At 37.5% G+C, this 18,352-nt stretch overlaps 1 protein-coding gene across 1 annotated transcript in view; it reads right to left on the reverse strand.

Moving 5' to 3' along the window:
- The window catches only part of LOC129771717 (probable G-protein coupled receptor Mth-like 14), a 93,592-nt gene that overhangs the window by 32,275 nt on the left and 42,965 nt on the right, over nucleotides 1–18,352 (reverse strand). Inside the window, exon 2 of the mRNA XM_055775675.1 lies at nucleotides 11,153–12,381. Within this exon, the coding sequence (XP_055631650.1) occupies nucleotides 11,153–11,602 (450 nt within the window). The 5' untranslated portion in view covers nucleotides 11,603–12,381. The remainder of the gene's footprint in view (nucleotides 1–11,152; nucleotides 12,382–18,352) is intronic.

The raw sequence follows: 18,352 nt of genomic DNA on the forward strand, positions 1-18,352 counted from the left end.
TGTTATTTCCAAATGCTTGAAGAATCTTAAACGAGAATTGTGTCTAAAGATAATTTTGTATTATGAGGACGAATTTATAGTAAAAGGAAATTGTAAAGGGTCAAAGGGTAATTAATCAATGAAGAGTTCAGTGATTGAACTCAATAACGTTCATTTTGTAAGAAAACGTGGATGTTTGAAAGTATTCAAATCAAAAAATCAGCAAATCAAGTCGGGTCAGCTAGTTGTAATTGAAAACAAAAAAAGTAATCTACAAAGAGTACATTGATGTAAATTTTCGTCTGCAGAAGGTTTAAGGTTTTCATTGTTCTCGAGTATTTTTTGAGGTATTTTTCGTTGCGTGAGTGTTTCACCATCACTTCTCTTCCTGTTTATCGATTCAGCGGTGAAGTTTTCTCTTTTTTACTCCAGATATATTGATGAAAAAAATATTAATCAGGACGGGAAAGACAGAACTTCAACGACAATAGACAAACATTTCGTTTCGTAAACAGTTTGATTATCTCCTCTTTCTTTTTTCAACGGATGCTCACTAACTACGTTTCCAAGTGCAACCAGTTATCATGGACGATTCAGCAGAGCGATTTTTAAAACGTAATCCGAATTTGTCATTCCCAATGCCGGAAGCTATTTTAGACATGAAAACATGAGAAAAATAACAACCCTTTCTAGGTGATTTTAGTCTAGCTAAAATCAACGTTCACTTAAAGTGGCTGTCTTTACCACCCTTCCCCTAAATGATTATGTTTCATGACTCAAATCTTCGTTAACCGCTGCAGACAGCTCCTACTGTATTGATAATAGCAAGAGATAAGTCGACTAACGGACAGCGCCATTCACAATGCGCATTTCGGAGGTATTCTTCACACAGTATTTGATTTTGCTCATCTTGGTTATCCCGTTTGTTCAAAATGGGCCTCAAATTCCGGCTAAAAAGTACCACATCCCTAGCATAGTGTAAGTATGAGAATCAACCGTTTGAAACCGACATCTTCAACGCGTGATTTTGATTTTGACAGGCCAATTGGTTTAAAGCTTATGAATTCTGCAACTCGATCGGGATGCAGCTGGTGACGATCCGTTCTCGGGAGGAAAATGATGCTGTAGGGAGTTTCATCGAAGGAACCGATAAGTTTAATCCCATCGCTTCCTTTCTTTGGATTGGCGGAAGTGATCTGGCCGAGGAAGGTGTATTCTCGTGGATGGCCACCGCACAGCTACTGACCTTCACTAATTTTTATTCCGGGGAGCCAAACAATGCGAACGGAGGAGAAGATTGCCTGCATCTTGTGTACCTCCCTTCGATGGAATTGCGATGGAAGTGGAACGATAATAATTGCAAAAACAATTCTCTACATTTTGTCTGCGAGAATACATCGTTTTTTTTTTTATCCCTTTTGTTTATTTTAGGCTCATTAGCATTTTAGCTGTAACAGAGCCGAATTTTAATCGTGTACATGTCACATATTTATCATATCTATAATTAGCACATTACACAGTTGCCATTTTTCGGCGTTAGAATATTCCCTTCTATACCATTGCAAATGGTACATATTTACACAGTCGCCATTTAGGCGAAAGAGTTTTCTATCTGTTCTTCCATTATCCACAGTTAAGACTGGACAGCGGAGACAGTCGTTGATCCATTGTTGAGTTATTTATAGAACAGCAGCCCGATATATTTCTGCAGAGCAGAGCAGTTGTATGGATGAATCGATCTTATTTCGACCGTGGATCGATCTCCATCGCTGATGATTGTTGCGTGGACGTAGTTATTCTGTAACAATACAAAGATGGTCAATGGGGGCCCTGTATACATCGTTGGATTGTGACATTTTTTTAAACGATATGTGTGCAACTTTGATTTGCTTGTTATTGCTTTGTAGAGCTTGAAAATGATACGAAATATGTAGAAATAAATACATCGCATAGAAGCCTAATTGTTGTGAAGTTTTACGTTCAATATATTGACGTAGGACTACGTCTTTAATTTCTATACTGGGGTGTAAGTTTCGATAACAAAAGCGTTACGCCGGAGAACGAGGTTTTGAGCGTTAATAGCTCCTAAACAACTGAACGAAATGGTATGATAAACACTTCATTCGAAAGATAAAATGTCTACGCGTTATATGCTTGTTACTTTTTGATCCAAAAACTTGTTTCAATAGCCCTAAAACTGCTTTCAAAACAGGCTATTGAAATCACACCAATCGGTATATAAGTGTGTACGTTATATCGAGGTAAAATGTACGTTATATCGAGTGACGTTATATCGAGGGTACGTTATATCGAAGTTTCCCTGTATAGTTTCTGGAATATATGGAATTTTTATATGGAGAATCCTGAAAAAATAATGTTTTGTTGTGCTCAAATTCTCGCGTTTGACATGTTTCTAAATATAAAAAAGTTTGCGGAACATGTCAATCGCGATAATCTATATAAATAAAAATGTAAGGCAAAATCTGTTGGTAAGCGAAAAACCCGAAGAAGGGATGGTCTGATTTTAGCCTTCTTTATTTTGTTGTATTCGTCTCTTCCTGTTGATCATTATAGTGGAGAGAAAAACCGGAAAAACTACGGAAAACTCTGAAGGAAGGTCGGAAAATTCGGAAAATTGAATTCCCACATGTTCGAAAATTACATCATAATAAGCGTTGTTAGTCCATTCGATGTTTGCGCTATCGAAATTGATCTTTGTTCGTAAGTGGAATGGATTTTCAGGCGAAATAACGCATTTCCATATTTTATATCTATAAATAAAAATGGAAGGCCAAATGTGTTGGCGCAAAACCCGAGGAAGGAATGGTTCAATTTGAGTCATCTATATTTCGTTGTATTCATCTCTTCCCGTAGATCAATAAAGGGGAGAGAATAATCGGAAAATTAGAATTAGCTAAGCGTTGTTAGTCCATTTGATGTTGGCGCTAACGAAATTGATTTTTGTTCGAAAGTGGAAAAGGATTTTCAGACGGAATAACGCATTCCTATATCTTCTATCTATATAAACAAAAATGGAAGGCCAAATATGTTGGTGTGCCCTAAACCCTAGAAAGGTATGGTCCGATTTGAGCTGTCTTTATTTTGTAATATTCTCTGTATTAAACATGTATTCCATGCAACGGAGAAACGTGTTTTTTTTCTAAATTCTTGAAGAATCTTGAACGAGAATTGTGTCTGAAAATAATTTTATATTATAAAGACGAATTTCATGCTATTCATGCATATTTTATCCAGAATTAAAAAAACACATTTTTGAAAAAATTGGATTTTAATTTTCAAAATATTTTTTTTCTATGGTTTTTTTATTTGTTTTATTTTTTTTTATGAAAACATAAATAATTTCGTTGAAAACTTGAATAACTTCCTATTTTTCATTCTTTAACCAACATTCTGTAGTTCACATATCCTTCGAGTGAGAATTTGTTTTATTAACTTCACGTTTTTTTTAATTCTCGAAAAAATATTTGAATAGCTTTCACAATTTCCAATAAGTCATTCACACATCGAAAGAAGGGCTCTGCTACAGGAAAAAAAATTCTAACAACAACTTTTTTTATGTTTTCTTTGAAAAATTTGTTGAATACATATTTTGTTATCATTATACAGGGTCTTTCAGATTAAACGCTCATGCAAAAAAAAAAAAAAATAATAGTTCCCTATAATTTTTTTTCGCTCCGTCGATGGTAACACTGCATTCCCCACTCCGGGACGATAATATTCGGCTACTTGTTCAGTCTGATCGGATGGTTTTTACAAGAACGTGTATTTTTAGTGAAATCGTATTACTCGAGCGATTGAGTGAGAAATTCACCAGCGTTTACATGTGCTTGAATTTGTTCTATACATTCCGTAATGTAAACCCGCGATTAGTATTAGCAGCCTCATGGCTGCAAGCGCGCTCGCGAAACACAGCAAACATAGGATGATCGCACACAATAAGTAAACATAGAAGGTTACTATAGGAACGTGTAAACTATTGGAAAAATTAGACATTATAGTCATTCTTGTGCAAAAGACTCGAAAGAACTGATGAGAGAAATGAAGGGGACTAGGAGACTATAACAATTTTCTTATCATAATAATTATAATTGTAATGGATTGTAATGCATATTAACTATAGGGATGAAAAGTGAGGCATGAAAGGGATTGAACGTAAGTTTACACAAATAATACAATTGAATTGCTATTGAACTAACTATATGTATCAAATAGGGAAATTATAATATCTCCATCATACAACACACAATTCCGTGTTTTATTCCCGGAGTATTATAGTTGCGGAATTAACCCTTCCCGTCCCGTTGATTTCAAATCAACAGCAAGAATTGTGCTTGAAGAATGTTGTTTACCGTTTAAAACGCGTTATCGAAAAAAGTGGTGGTCATATCGAAAATGTACTAAATTAAGCTTTTTTTTTATTTATCGGTTCACTTTTGTAGAAGTTATTAAAATTTGTTGCGTGAGCGTTTAATCTGAAAGACCCTGTACTATAACGTTATCTTGACTTTGAACAAAACTAGGATTAGTTGTAATGTTGTAAAGAAAACATGAAAAAGTTGTTGTTAGTAATTTTTTTTCCTGTAAGTGCCCATCCTCCGATGTATGGATGACATGTTGGAAATTGGAAGGGATTTTCACACATGATTTTTTCGTAAATTTAAAAAAATGCGTTTTTAAGCAAAATGAATTGCAATTTTTAAAATAAGTTTTTCCAGTGTAATATTTTTAACATTTTTAGTATAGTAGTATTTTTTTAGAAAATTTTAACGTTTTCCTACATTTCACTCTTAGACTAAATTTTTTATTTCTTTTTTAAATTTACTTTTGTTAAAAATTAAGAAAATTTCTAATTCTTTTTTGAATATTTCAAGTATGCAATGTTGCTTAATTACCAATATCTTTACACCCACAACGTTGCACTGCTATCTTTGATGATGCTGCCAACTCCTAAGATGAGTTGGCATGAGATTCGTTCATTGGAAAAACTGTGCGAGTCTCTTTTTGACGTAGAACTACGTCTTCCATTAAGGGTCAGATCAGAAAACAGGTCACGTTTTTATGAAATAAAGTTAACGTTAATAACTATTGTTGTCGCGAACGGATTTTGACGATTTACATACCAAACGAATTTTCCCTAAGATTTGTTTTTTATGCTATATATTACAATCTTCTGGTGTGTAAACGGTTCAAATTAGGGATTGTTAACCGGTTTTACCGTTACCGGTTTTACCGGTAATACCGGACCATTTTTCATTACCGAATTACCGGTAATTTTACAATCAACAACCGGTTATTTCGGTAATTTTTATTTTTTCACCATAAATAATATTTGCCTTTATGCCGCTTTAAAATTTTACTCGAGAATCTAAATAAGATCGGGAAAACACAACGGCTGCGTCAGTGTCGATACCCATACGGGAGAAGATATCGACACTTACATGTAAACATGGCTAGAGGCACAAAAGTCTTTCTCTGTCTTTCTCGTTTCCATCGTTTCCATTCGCTGTATACATGAATGAGTGCTTGACGTGACATATCACCAGCAGCATACGAATGAAAGAGATGATGAATCAACATTGTGCCTGTCTCACCGCTTTCATACCGAAAAAACATCGATTGTTGTGAATTCATTCATTTGTTTTTTTTTAACACGCACGAGATTTTGGTTAGAACGAAACAAGTTTTGTTAGATAAAATGGATTTTGAAGGAAAAGTGAAGGCAGGATTGTCGGAAACCTCAGTATGGAAGTACTTTTTACGAGGTAAACAGAACAGAGGGATTGCAAAATGTGTCAAGTGTGATAAAATCATCAAGTGTGAAGGCTCAAGCACAAGTGGATGTAAAGCTCATCTCCGATTGAAACATGGAATACTACTGGACAAACGACCTGCATCTGCCATTCCGGAACCGTCTAAAGAAGTTCCATCAACATCCGGACCCGAAGCCAAGAAGAGGAGTATCATCCGATATTTCTTCAAGTCAAGCCCTTTGGATGCTGTTCTAGCTAGATTGGCAGCTAAAGATGGAATACCGTTCAGCACTATTTGCAATTCGGAAGACATCAGGCAAGGGCTGGTAGCTCGTGGGTTTTCGGACATTCCTCGAACCAGCAATGGAATTCGCCAACGAGTCAAGACATTTTTCGAAACAGTCGTCATCGAGTATCGGAAAGAGTTTGAAAATATCAAAAAGGACGGGGGAAAATTAAGCCTAACCTTCGACGAATGGACTTCGATTAGAAATCGGCGTTACATGAACGTGAATGCTCATTCGGCCGATAAAACTTGGAACCTCGGTCTGCAACGTGTTGAAGGCTCAATGAACGCGGAACGGTGTGTTACCTTACTTTCTGAGAAAACATCCCAATATGGAATATCGACAACAAAGGACATAATGGGTGTCACGACTGATGGGGCGTCCGTCATGAAAAAAGTTGGAAGCCTCATACCAGCTGCGCATCAAGTTTGTCTCGCGCATGGCGTTCATCTAGCGGTCACAGACGTGTTGTATCAAAAATCCAATTCAACTTCGTATTCAGGTAATAATTGTAAAAAATAAATTAAATGATAAAACATAAATAAATTTTCCGTTCAATGCAGATTTTGCCGATTATAACGGGTCGGACACAGAAAATGACGACGATAATGATGATATCACCGATTTTTTCGCGATCAACAGTGAGGAAACCGATGAATGTATCATTAAGCCCGAATACTGTCTAACAATCCAAAAAGTACGAAAAACGGTGAAGCTCTTCAGAAAATCTCCGGTTAAAAACGACGAAGTTCTCCAGAAGCATGTCACCGCGGACCACGGGAAGGATATTTGTTTGCTCCTTGATTGCAAAACTAGATGGAACAGTCTTCTGGCAATGTTGCGCCGATTCTACTACCTCCGAACTTCAGTTCAAAAATCGATACTCGATCTGAAAACGAAGCACAATATAAGCTTCAGCGATCAAGAACTGACAGCGATAAAGGAATTGGTTGATGCCCTCGAACCAGTTCTGGTCGCCGTTGAACTGCTATGCCGGAAGAATTGCACTCTTTACGAAGCTGACGTCGGATTGCAATTTATGCTAGAACAGGTATCGGATCAACCATCAGAAATTTCGAAGCAGCTGCTTGAAGCCCTGATTGAAAGGATTACAGAAAGACGTTTCGTATATGCAGATTTGTTCGCATATATGAATAATCATTCTGCTCGTGGTGGTGACACAGCTAATGGTGACTTTGGCGTTCTCTATCAAACGTCACGGACTACAATGATCAAGCAGGCATTTGAGATTGTGCGTGACCTGATGAAATTTGACCAAGATGGTATTGATTCAGTAGCTGGTAAACAGCAGGAGGAAAAGCCACTGGACGATGCAGAACCTGCAGAAAATTTGAGCATCAAGGAAAAACTGGAACGACGATTGCAACAGTCAAAGGTTTTAACGTCCAGCTCCAACACAACGTCTACAAACGTATTGATGAAGACCCTCAGACAAGAGTTTTCCTACTACGACGCAGAGAACATCAGAGGCAAATACATGACGATTGTATTTGATGCTCTTCGTACTGTACGCCCAACATCAGTGGACTCTGAACGTGCCTTCTCCGCTTCTGGAAATTTCGTTAATAAGATTCGATCTAGATTAGGAGACGACACAATTAACATCCTTAGTGTCCTCAAGTATTATTTTAGCCAAAAAACTGAGTAGCAAAAACTTGCTAAATGTTTTGTTTGTTTGTTATCTAATTAGTAACAATAAAAGCCATGGAATGGATTCATTTCAAAGTATTTTGTTTACCGGTGATTTACCGGTTTTACCGGTAATGAAATTTTCATTACCGAGTAACCGGTTATTGAAATTTTGGCACGGTAATGCAATCCCTAGTTCAAATTGATGAAAACTAAAAGCATTTCCATTTTCTCATACATTTGTTCTGCTCATTTGTGAGCTTCCCTACCCATGCTGTCAATAACGAGCAATCTATCGGCGAGTAACGGAGGGGAATGATTTAAAGTCTCCGTGGACAAAGAAAAGAAGAAGAAGAAGAGCGAAGAGAAATATTTCCCTAGAACATAAATATTGGATCTCGCTGAGCTAAACTTTCAGTATCGTTCTAGATACGAAACAATGAACATCGCTTGTTCTTCCTGGTTTTGTCTTCGTTTCGGATTGAGCTGTGGACGTGGCCAAACTACTTACTCGCTGATGTCTCTAGCATTGCAATCTTTACATCAAACTGACGTCATTCCATTAAGGTTCTGAACTACACAATTGTGTGGGGAATCATCAAACTAGGTTATGATCGGCTCACCAAGAAAATAATTTTTCAGGAATTTTGTGTGTGATTTGTTTTCGCATGACAGTAGGAAAACTATCTTCACCAAGGATGACAGCTAAGCTAATCGAGATCAGAAATATTAATATAAAGTGCTTCTGTTGAGAAGAGCGCAACGCGGAGATAAGTGTATGTATATTCAGTTGCTTCAAGTCATCGATATATGGCTTTGTGTGCGCACGTGCGTGCTCCATAACCCGTACGTAAAAATAGTACATCTTCGCTGCGCCGAAACAATCGCCTTTTTTATGCTATGATGGACGATTGTTTGTAGGTACAAATTATGCAGTCGTGATGATAAATATAAACAAGGAGAGGAAATAGCGGGAGGAAAATATTTGGCGGTAGGGTAATGAATCTCTGCTGAGGAAAATAATCTTGTCTTTTTCATTACTTCAAACAGTTAACATCGCTTGTTTTTCGTCGTCATAAGGGTTTTATTGGAGCTTTTCACATTGCATCAATGCATTGAACTGACGCTATGGGGAAGCAAGCGTTAAGGCTGTGCGCCAAATAATTATTTGGGGGATTCCAAGCTAGACCATAGTGAATGTCGTGCTGGAATGTTAAGAGTTACTTAGGTTCGCGTGCCAGTCCCAAAACTGCCTTCAACTAGGATTGCATTTGCGCTAATCTTGATCATAATGAAGCAATGCTACTCTTTTCGAGGTTTTTGAAATTAACTGAAAGAGTTTATTTCTTATATTTAGTCATCAATACAGTAAATGTCGTTCTGGAATTTTGTATGGGATTTGGTTTCGCTTGTCAGTAGCAAAAATATCTTCACTAAGGATAACAGCTGCGCTCATCTCGAGCGTGAGAAAGTAATGCAACTTTTTTCGAGGCCAGTAATATTACCCCTTTGCGGTCGTTTGTCTGCTCTCAGCTACCACAGCAAGAAATCATACTAAATATTTTATTCAGCATTGTAATAGTTTACATTTTTCTGAAAGATTTTTTAATGTCTAGTGAACTTTTTCATGAAAGTATACTGAGTTTCTATAACCAATCGATAACGGTATTCGGTATAAACAAAATATTCTCAGCGTGGAAAGATAAAAGGATCTCTTCCAAAGAAAATTCCGACCGCAAAGGGTTAACAGAAGCGTTGTTTTTTTAAGAATAACGCAAAATGATGACAAGTGTTTATATTCCTAATCGCTTCGAGCCACCAATGTATGTATGCATGCTATGTTGAACGCTTGTTTGGTTGGTTTCTGGTTGGTTTACGTTGTACGAACGATGTCTAGAGGTACGATTCCACTGAGGCAATACTGAATAACATGCAGCATGATATTTGATAGTTGCTAGTATTGCCATTGTTGTTGTTTCCATGCAATGTCAAAGATGAATTGATGTAGTTTTGAGATGTGAAATAATGGTGCTGGTACAACAAGTATATAATCGACTGTAGCCGAGTGCATGTCAATTGCGAAAAAGGCCTCCGGAATAGCGTTCGAGGTGGCGACATACGATCAGCTAGTGTATTGTTCTGCGAGGGCAAAAATGAATCATCAATCAATTATCGTCAACTGATTCTACAATAAAGAAAACCATTTCAGGGCGACCAAACCATTCTACTAAACAGTTATTTCTAAAATTTGGCAGCAATATAAACTATTATTCGAAGTTATAAACAGTGAATAAAATAACAGCGTAGTTCTACGTCAACAATGCGGTCGTGTCTTGAACAGAACCTCGTATATTTTTTTTCTGTCGATTCTTTTTTAAATGTTTTTGGGCCATAAGTTTTCACCAATCAAACGCAAATGAAATCTAAAATGCTCAATCAGGTTCAGATGAAATTGTTCAATATAAATAATTCGCGAAGAAATGCTGAATTAGATTTAATCGACTAAACAGCGTTCATTCAAGACAGTCAAGAGAATGAGACAAGTGTTGATATTCGAGGTACCTCATGCTTGATAGAAATTTGTTACCACCCGCCTAGCGCGTGGGTCGCACTTCCCGAATTTTGTTTTCGTTCAATAGAAACCATCCGAGCTAGAAAACAGAGCAAGAACCGAATTCATTGGTGTGGGATGATTTAGCATACACAGTTTAGGACAGGTTGTGAACAGGTTTCGCATTCAGAGAGGAATTTAATGAGTTACTGGGCGAAATGATCGGTCTTCGATGCTCAACCTCGGCAACTATGTGTGTGATGTGTTCTTGCAAACACCCGGATGTTTGGTGACAACCCTTTATAACTGTGTTTGAAATGCAAATATTCTTAAACAACGAGTGCTTATGATTGTATTCCGATAAATTGAAAAACGTTTAAAAGAAGCTGAGAGGCAAGCTAGTGTTTACACATTGTCCATGGATTTCAATTCTCAAAAGTACCACTCTGCTGCGGCACTGCTGCTGTCGCTGATCGTACAAGCAAATATTTGTTGGGTTTCATCTAAATATACAAAAGCTACGCTGCAGGGGCTCAGCGGCGTCAGATTAAGATTGAGATGAATCACAAGCGTATTTCCCCGCCGGAGAAATCATAATCAACCGGCACTGGTTTATAGTTTCAATCGGTAGCTTCTCCAATATGTATTCTGTACTGGGAAAATATGATAAAAAGCTTGTCGATAAAAAGATGAGTGCTGGATGGAATTCCACTTCCATTTCACAATACACACGTAACGGTTGTTATGGGGAAGTGGATTGTTATCTATCATTGATAGATATCAACTTGCAAGGAAACATTGTCAAACACTATTTGGACATTACATTCCTTTTCGCTGTTTGCTTTCACTGAGTCGCATTCTCGCTTCAAGGTTGAGGTTAAAAAAAAGTCTTTAATGTTACCACTGTTAATTACCTTGTAGCTGCTACAATTCGCAGGTTTTTCTTCCGCATCAATCATCCTCACGTCAGCAGCTAAGCCATAATCCGATGATCCATCAGTCGTATCGTTTACATTGCGCCGCTCTTCACTGATATTATCATTATCAAGCTGTTTCAACAGATCAATACGAAACGGTTTTTCAATTGGGTCACTTTTCACTAGTAGTGTCCGAACGGAAGTAGGGGTTCCCTCATCGTGTGCCACTACTGTTGTATCGAGCCCAGTGTGATAATCGTCGTCGTCCTCCGGGTAATACCCGTCCTCGGAAACAATTGGATCCAGCACTTCCTCATCCGGTGGGATCGGATGCATCGGCTTCTCACTAATGTCCACCACATCATAATCACCACTTCCGTCCAACATTCCCGGAAAGGCGGAAGATCCGCCCGCCAAAAATAAAGCCACGACGATGATTGGCGACATTTCACTGTCACGCTGTTTCGGCAGAATTAGCTCGATTTGCGCAATCGATTTCACCGCGCCCAACACTGTTTGTATAAGCTTATCACCACGAGCACACCTTCGCGCCTTCTTTTAACACTTTATCTTCTCTGATAACACTATGATCAAACATCGATTCCATGAAGGTGTCCGCTAGGTTCGATCAAATGTCGTCAACAGGAATGCGCTGCTGCAGAATCATGTGCTTCCCAGCCAGAAATAGCTGCGCGCATTCGCGCTTTGGTGCGTAATGATTGCGCCGACGACAGGTAAACCCTTATCTGTTTCTAGAATCTGCACAAAACGGGGTGGTCTACTGATTCACTCGAAAACTTCCAATAGTCAATGACGCAATATCGCTTCTATCCCACTGGTGCACACACCGATCACACATTCCTTAAGCTGGTTTCTGTTTTTGCTCGAGTTTCCAAACGCAAACTTTGACCGACGCCGACGCAACCGGAAAGAAACACTTGCTATCTTGTCGACACCTCAACACAGTCTGAGCAGACATTTCCCGGCCCGATCACTCAAGGTGGTTCTCGTATCGGTATCTCTTTCAGTGAAGGCTTATCGTGGCGGACAGGACAACTGATAAGAATTTTCGATATTGGATGCGGTACTGGACGAGATGGTCGAAATGGGTCCGGGAAATTTTCGTTCGCGAATGCCCTCCCCAAAACACCGGTTTTGAATGCTGTTTACTCGATTGATGTTTGTTTGTTTTTCCTTGAGCATCAGTTCGTAAATCTGTTTCGGATCTTAACGGAAGATGGTAGTTAGCAAACATCATCAACTGAATGTGTGCTGTAGAGGAATAACTTTTGATTTCAAGTCGATTTCTCGGTGCATCAGAAACAGCTACAGTGAAAAATGGCAACATCATTACAACGATCATCAATTACACGTTCGTTCATCCGTTAATTGAAATACGACCACATACCGGCCATGCCAAATTCATTCGTCAATTGAAACGAATTGACAACTGACACACGGTGGCCCGGGGAATAGAATGTGGCTGTTCAGATTCCCCGATCGAGTACGTAGATAAATTTGGAATCGTTTCCGTGAACATCATTCTCTTGTTAACGTTATTGACTGAATTATTCCCACGAATATTGTTTGTATGTGGTCTATAATTTCGACCATTTACTAGGAATGCACACAAAAGTAACACTGATTCTCGTGAAAAGAACATAACGGGTGAGTCATACGTTGCGGTACTAACGTTCGTTAAAAAGTTTTTTTTTTAATTCAATTCTTACAATTACCCTACTAACAGGTGGTGAATTCACATCGTAACGACCCTGCTGTGTACAGAAACAAATTCACAGCGTTTTCAGCTGATTTGGGGCTGTCCACATACCACGTGGACAGAAAAAGCATGATTTTAGACACCCCCCTCCTCCTCCGTGGACAAGCGTGGAAATTCCTTATACCCCTCCCCCTGTTGTCCACGTGGACATTCCTCCGGTTTTGAGGAAAAAATCCAGAAATTCTATTTTTTTCGCTTAAATTTTATTTCAAGTTTGTTTCTATTTTCTATTTCATATTTTTATTGATAAAAATTATAGCCTTACCAATGGTAACGATTTGTCTTGGAATCTTCGATTTTTTTTTCAACATTATTTTCTTCCGAATTCCATTTACGTTATCTCCATATCCATTTTAAAATATCGATTGTGAGCTTATTCTTGCGTATTTTTACTAAAGCTGGCTGGCTGTTTGAGTTTTTAAAAAATCAAACAATGAAATCAAGCACTTTGTTTGAAAACAGAATTTTATCGTCTAAACATCAATGACTTTCGCTTTTACAGGTTCGGTAGTGCCTGATGGCTATAATGAACCTAGTAAAAACAAAACATCTGCAGTATCATCGTGATCATGATTCCGTTGACGTTGATGTTCCGTCATTTGTTAAATCATGCTAAATATTGTACTGAAAAATTCGTGCCGATTCTGAGGGAAAAAAAAGCATATTTTTGTAGACATGCATCTTTTCGATCAAAAATGCACCGTTTTTTTCTGAATATTTCAGCATCCTTCATGCAACTTGAAAATTCCATCCTCTCAGAACTTATGCTATGCAGTAAATTGAAGTTCTTACAAAAGTCTTAACAGTCTTAACCATAATCTGAAGATGCAATATCTGGTGTGTAAGGTGGGTTGAGTTTTAGAAGTGCCCTAGAAGCGTTCTGGATCGTTGATTTTCATACGTTCAGCTGCTAGCAGTACTTGTTGGAATTCATCGAAACTAGTTGCTTGGTAGAAGCTCATGATGCAGATTTCTTCCAGTCCTACCAGACCCAGCCATAACTTTCTTCAAGCGAAAACCTGCTTCGGGGTTCCATTCACTTGCTAAGATTTTTTTTAACTCAACATTCTTGTGAATGATTTGCTCTTTACAATTCGCTACAAATATGTATTTTCGTCGCGTTTATGAAACGAATCGCAGATTGAAATAAGTCCCTTCAAGTGTTTTTCGGTAAAATAAACCTTTATTCCGGAATCCGGTCGAATTTGAAATAAGCACAATGGTGCGTTCTTTAAGAGGGTATTCTAGTCTAGAAATTTGAAAAAAAAATAATTTTTTTTCTTCATGTTTTCTAATTCAGACATTTAAGAATATACCATAGAAGAGACTTTTCGAAAATCTCATTATTTACCAAGTTATAGCCATTTTAGTGATATCTTATCTAGGACGGCCATAACAATTAACTTCAAACGCGGTTTTCTCAAAACATGTTTTTTTCAAACTGGCTTATACGATATCTCAAGTTCTAGTTATCCGATCTATGTTCATATGAATACAATCTGTATGCATCTCTCTATCGCATGAACCTATAAAAAAATAATAATTTCGTAACTTTACTATTTTAAAAAAATCAAGAAACTTAAAAATAATGTTTTAAACCGCATTTTTTTCTTCAAATTTGCGCCATTTTGTCAAAAAACACATTTTTGACTTGTGGCATCTTTACTGATTCAGAATCTGTGCGATTTGTTTGTTTCAAATAACCAGATGGGCTGGAATCGTGTACGCCATGGCACAACTTTTTGTTGAAAGATAGATAAACAAATAGTGATATAATGGATGGTAAAAATATTCTTTGTTTTACTTTTTCGGAGCTCGAAGAAACGTCCGAAATTCGTGTCTCTATGCCCCTTAATCTGATCGAGTCAAATCCTGTCGGATTGTGCAAATGTTGCGACCTTGAAATGCAGAATGCAAAAGTTCATTTCGTTCGGATTGCGATATGCCAAATCCGATCGGGTTCCGTAATATGGGTTAATATGTTAATAAGTCCATGCATCGTTGCATGTTTGCATGTTGCATGCATGTTTTTCGTGATGTTTCGTTTCTCATGAACGATGATTTTCGACATCTGTAGCGAATCTACTAATTCATGTGCATCAATGATCAATCTTTTCTTTTAATTAATCAGCAGTAGCAGCATGAACCTCCCAGACAACTCAAAAGAAGCGTATTACAAAAATTACCAGACATCAATGAAGAACAACATCATTGCAAGAAATAGATCTCCAGAGAGACGGCCCGTACACTGGAAGAGTTTGTTGTTCGTTTCAATGTTCAGAAATCCTTGAGAGTTTTCGAAAAAAAACCAAACAGTTTTGTCATCAAGAGCAAAAGCTGAATTCAACCCGCATCTACGTCGTGATTTTTAATACTACAAAAAATCCAACATTCTTTGTGTTATTGAGTGTCTTTATCCTGACGGATTCAATGGCCCTCTATTAACGATTGGAATAAATTGATGGCCAAAACCTTTCAGAGAAGAGGTTCAGTGATGTGAAAAAATATGGATGTTTGACCGAGCAGCACTCTCAGGCAGTTCAGTCTTTTTATTGATGAATATTGAGTACTCAGGGCGCGCGTGAAATTCAAAAAATCGTGTAAATACAAAACAGATCTCATTCAATTTTGACTATTAACTTGAATGTTTTACTTGACAAAGTTACTCAACGTATCCATGTGGACATTATCAAAACCCCCTCCCCCCTCACCGTGGGCAAGCGTGGACATTTTCGTAACCCATCCCCCCTAAAGTTGTCCACGTGGTATGTGGACAGCTCCTTTGCAGCGGCCATGGCGAAAACAGTTAAGCAACTACGTGCGATGTTTTTTTGCACTGCAAGCTCCACCCCGGAGCGAAGAGGTTCGTCTTCGTGAGGTATTTTGTGATATAGCCGATCCTGTAATTACAGTTATGGGCACAAAAAAATCCACCCCCGTTTGAAATCAAAATGTTTCAATATTGAATTTCTTTTCAAACGTTTCTGTATTCCAGTCAATACTACGTAAAATTAGGTGATTAGAAGAACATTTTGATCACACTCGGAGTCGTATTTTCTTGTTAAACAGTTCGAACTTGGACTCGTCCGATCAAATAACGCGCATTCAGAACTCCAGCGGCATCTTGGTCCCTCGCAAATTGAAGTGGCTTTTTCGTTAGTGTTGGTTCGCTTTGTGGCGAAGTAGCTTTTCAGGTCCCGTTCCACCAAGCGTTGCCGAGTGGTGCGATTGGAAAGGTTTAGGACAAATCTCGCATAACTTTTTAGAAGGTCCAATGTAACATTTTCGTCAACTCGAGAAAAACGAAGTTGAAGACCCATACATTATTCCGCGAATTGTCTTAAAAGCTTCCGATCTTTATCGCTACTTTCACCACTAGCAGTCAAAAATAACTCTGAAAAACCAATCGTAACTGTTGTTCCGTGATTTAAGATTTAAGTTGAAGACTAGGAGCGAAAAATGTTACATTGGACGTTTTGTCTGCCCGCATTTGCACATTGGACATATTACGTTGCACGACAAAAATTTGAAACTAACTTCTAAGCAACAATCCAAATAACAGCATTTCATTCTAAAGGCGAATTATTATTGTTATCACTCGTCGGATTGCATTGGAATCGGTAACAACAGCTGTAAGAAACAAAAACTCAAAACGACCGAAGTACGACTTCGTATTGTTTTGACTGCTTTGTTACTTCGGACGTTTCGGGCATCGGAGAAAAGAGGCGTCTGAAGTAACAGCCGGGCGCTTCAAATCCGATTCTGTACATTGGATATTTTTTGCATCGGCGATAAAAAGATGAAGAAGATAGATACGTGAACAATTGTTTTTGTAATGCATTCAATGATTGAAAATTAATAGCGTGCATCCATTAACTCGATTTGTTTACATTTGTTACATAGGACTTTTTCAAAAGTTACGCGAGAAATCATTAATTAATCGTTCGAATGGTCGTTCGTAGGTTTTTCTCTACTTCCCGGATGATTAGCGGGATCAAGTAATATCAACCAAACTCTAATAGATTACTCAAAAGATATTAAATTTTCATCTGATGTCGCACTGTATGGTGAAAAACGTCGGAAAACTCGAGCAAGTGCTCTGAAAGTTAAATTTTCATTTTTCAATCTTCGGCAATGGTTTTGTTTGTATTGGTGAAAGCATCGTTATTTTTTCGACACTGATGCCAGACAACGTCATCGAAACAGCTATAAAAATCACTCAATAAAATGTTATTCCTGAGTCATAGCGTTTCATGTCATGAAAATCAATAGAATAAAATTGTGTTGATATCAATACAATTATTATGTTTACGTTTAATGGGTCTATAATGTAAGTTTTAGCATCTTTACCGCGTGTAATCAGAATTTTACTTCATATGCAAATGCACCTTCTATATATATTTATATTTGCAATTGTTCATCCAAACATATCGTTCATACATTTTACTTTAGATGCCATTGTAATAGTATAGGTAAAACCACGTGTAAAAATGGGGTAATAGTGTTTGTGAGAGAAGATCAAAGCACACGTAAAGAGATCAATTCACTTAGCAGACTGTGTGGCGCTTCAATACTTTTGAAAAAAAAATAACAATTCAATGCTAAAGTAAAATGTATGAACGATATGTTCCGATGAACAATTGCAAATATAAATATATATATTAAAGCCTCTTAAAAACAAAGAAAGAAGAAGAATATATATAGAAGGTGCATTTGCATATGAAATAAAATTCTGATTATACGCGAGCGTAACATGAGCAAATTTATAACACATGCGAATTGGGGCTCTTTTGGTATTTACAAGTTCTTCTGCATAGTAACTCGAAGTTGATAATTCCTTAATGTTTTCCTTCGTTGATCGTATTGTTTTCACATATTCACGTTGCAGAGCCTCAACCCTTCTCTTCGTTGGAATTTTGATTGAATGTAATACTTTTCCGTTTACTGTTTTTGAAAGCATAGGCAGCCGTGGCAGTGTTCCGAGCACTGCAATACAATTTGCTTAACCAATGTTAAAGTTGCTAAAACTTACATTATAGACCCATTAATCGTAAAAATAATAATTATTTTGATATCAACACAATTTTAGTCTATTGATTTTCATGACATGAAACGCCATGACTCAGGAATAACATTTTATTGAGTGATTTTTATAGCTGTTTCGATCTGGCATCAGTGTCGAAAAATAAACGATGCTTTCACGAATACAAACAAAACCATTGCTGAAAATTGAAAAATGAAAATTTAACTTTCAGAGCGCTAGTTCGAGTTTTCCGACGTTTTTCGCTATACAGTGCGACAGCAGTTGCAAATTTAATATCTTGTGAGTAATCGATTACAGATTGGTTGAAATTACTTGATGGGAAGTGTGCGAAAACGATCATTTTCTTCACACTGTTTGTAAAATTATTGATTTT

Source organism: Toxorhynchites rutilus, chromosome 2, assembly GCF_029784135.1.
Source record: "Toxorhynchites rutilus septentrionalis strain SRP chromosome 2, ASM2978413v1, whole genome shotgun sequence".
In the NCBI taxonomy this organism is placed as follows: domain Eukaryota; kingdom Metazoa; phylum Arthropoda; class Insecta; order Diptera; family Culicidae; genus Toxorhynchites; species Toxorhynchites rutilus.